Raw genomic sequence first — 379 nt, 5'->3', positions numbered from 1 at the left:
CCGACGCCCCATGTGCCCCGGCTACCTGCAGCGCTGCGATCCCGACCTGAGCCCCCACGTGCCCAGGCTACCTGCAGCGCTGCGATCCCGACCTGAGCCCCCACATGCTCCAGCTACCTGCAGCGCTGCGATCCCAACCTGAACCCCCACATGTCCCGGCTACCTGCAGCACTGCAATCCCAACCTGAACCCCCTCTACACACACACATGCCCCGGCTACCTGCAGCGCTGCGATCCCAACCTGAGACCCCTCCCACATGCACCCGCTACCTGCAGCGCTGCAATCCCAACCTAAGTCCCACATGCCCCGGCTACCTGCAGCGCTATGATTCCAAAGAGCCCGAAACAGGCGTACTGCAAGAAGCTCCTGCTGCACACC

At 64.4% G+C, this 379-nt stretch overlaps 1 protein-coding gene across 1 annotated transcript in view; it reads right to left on the bottom strand.

The window, feature by feature from the left end:
* Window positions 1-379, bottom strand: part of SURF4 (surfeit 4) — a gene marked incomplete in the record, with an annotated part of 10,553 nt that overhangs the window by 3,502 nt on the left and 6,672 nt on the right. The window contains 1 exon segment of the mRNA XM_027766648.1: window positions 316-354. Within this exon segment, the coding sequence (XP_027622449.1) occupies window positions 316-354 (39 nt within the window).

Source organism: Tupaia chinensis, unplaced genomic scaffold, assembly GCF_000334495.1.
Source record: "Tupaia chinensis unplaced genomic scaffold, TupChi_1.0 Scaffold143602_1, whole genome shotgun sequence".
NCBI classification, from domain to species: domain Eukaryota; kingdom Metazoa; phylum Chordata; class Mammalia; order Scandentia; family Tupaiidae; genus Tupaia; species Tupaia belangeri.
The sequence above is the reverse complement of the archived record's forward strand: the minus strand, read 5'-3'. Positions and strand labels throughout refer to the sequence as shown.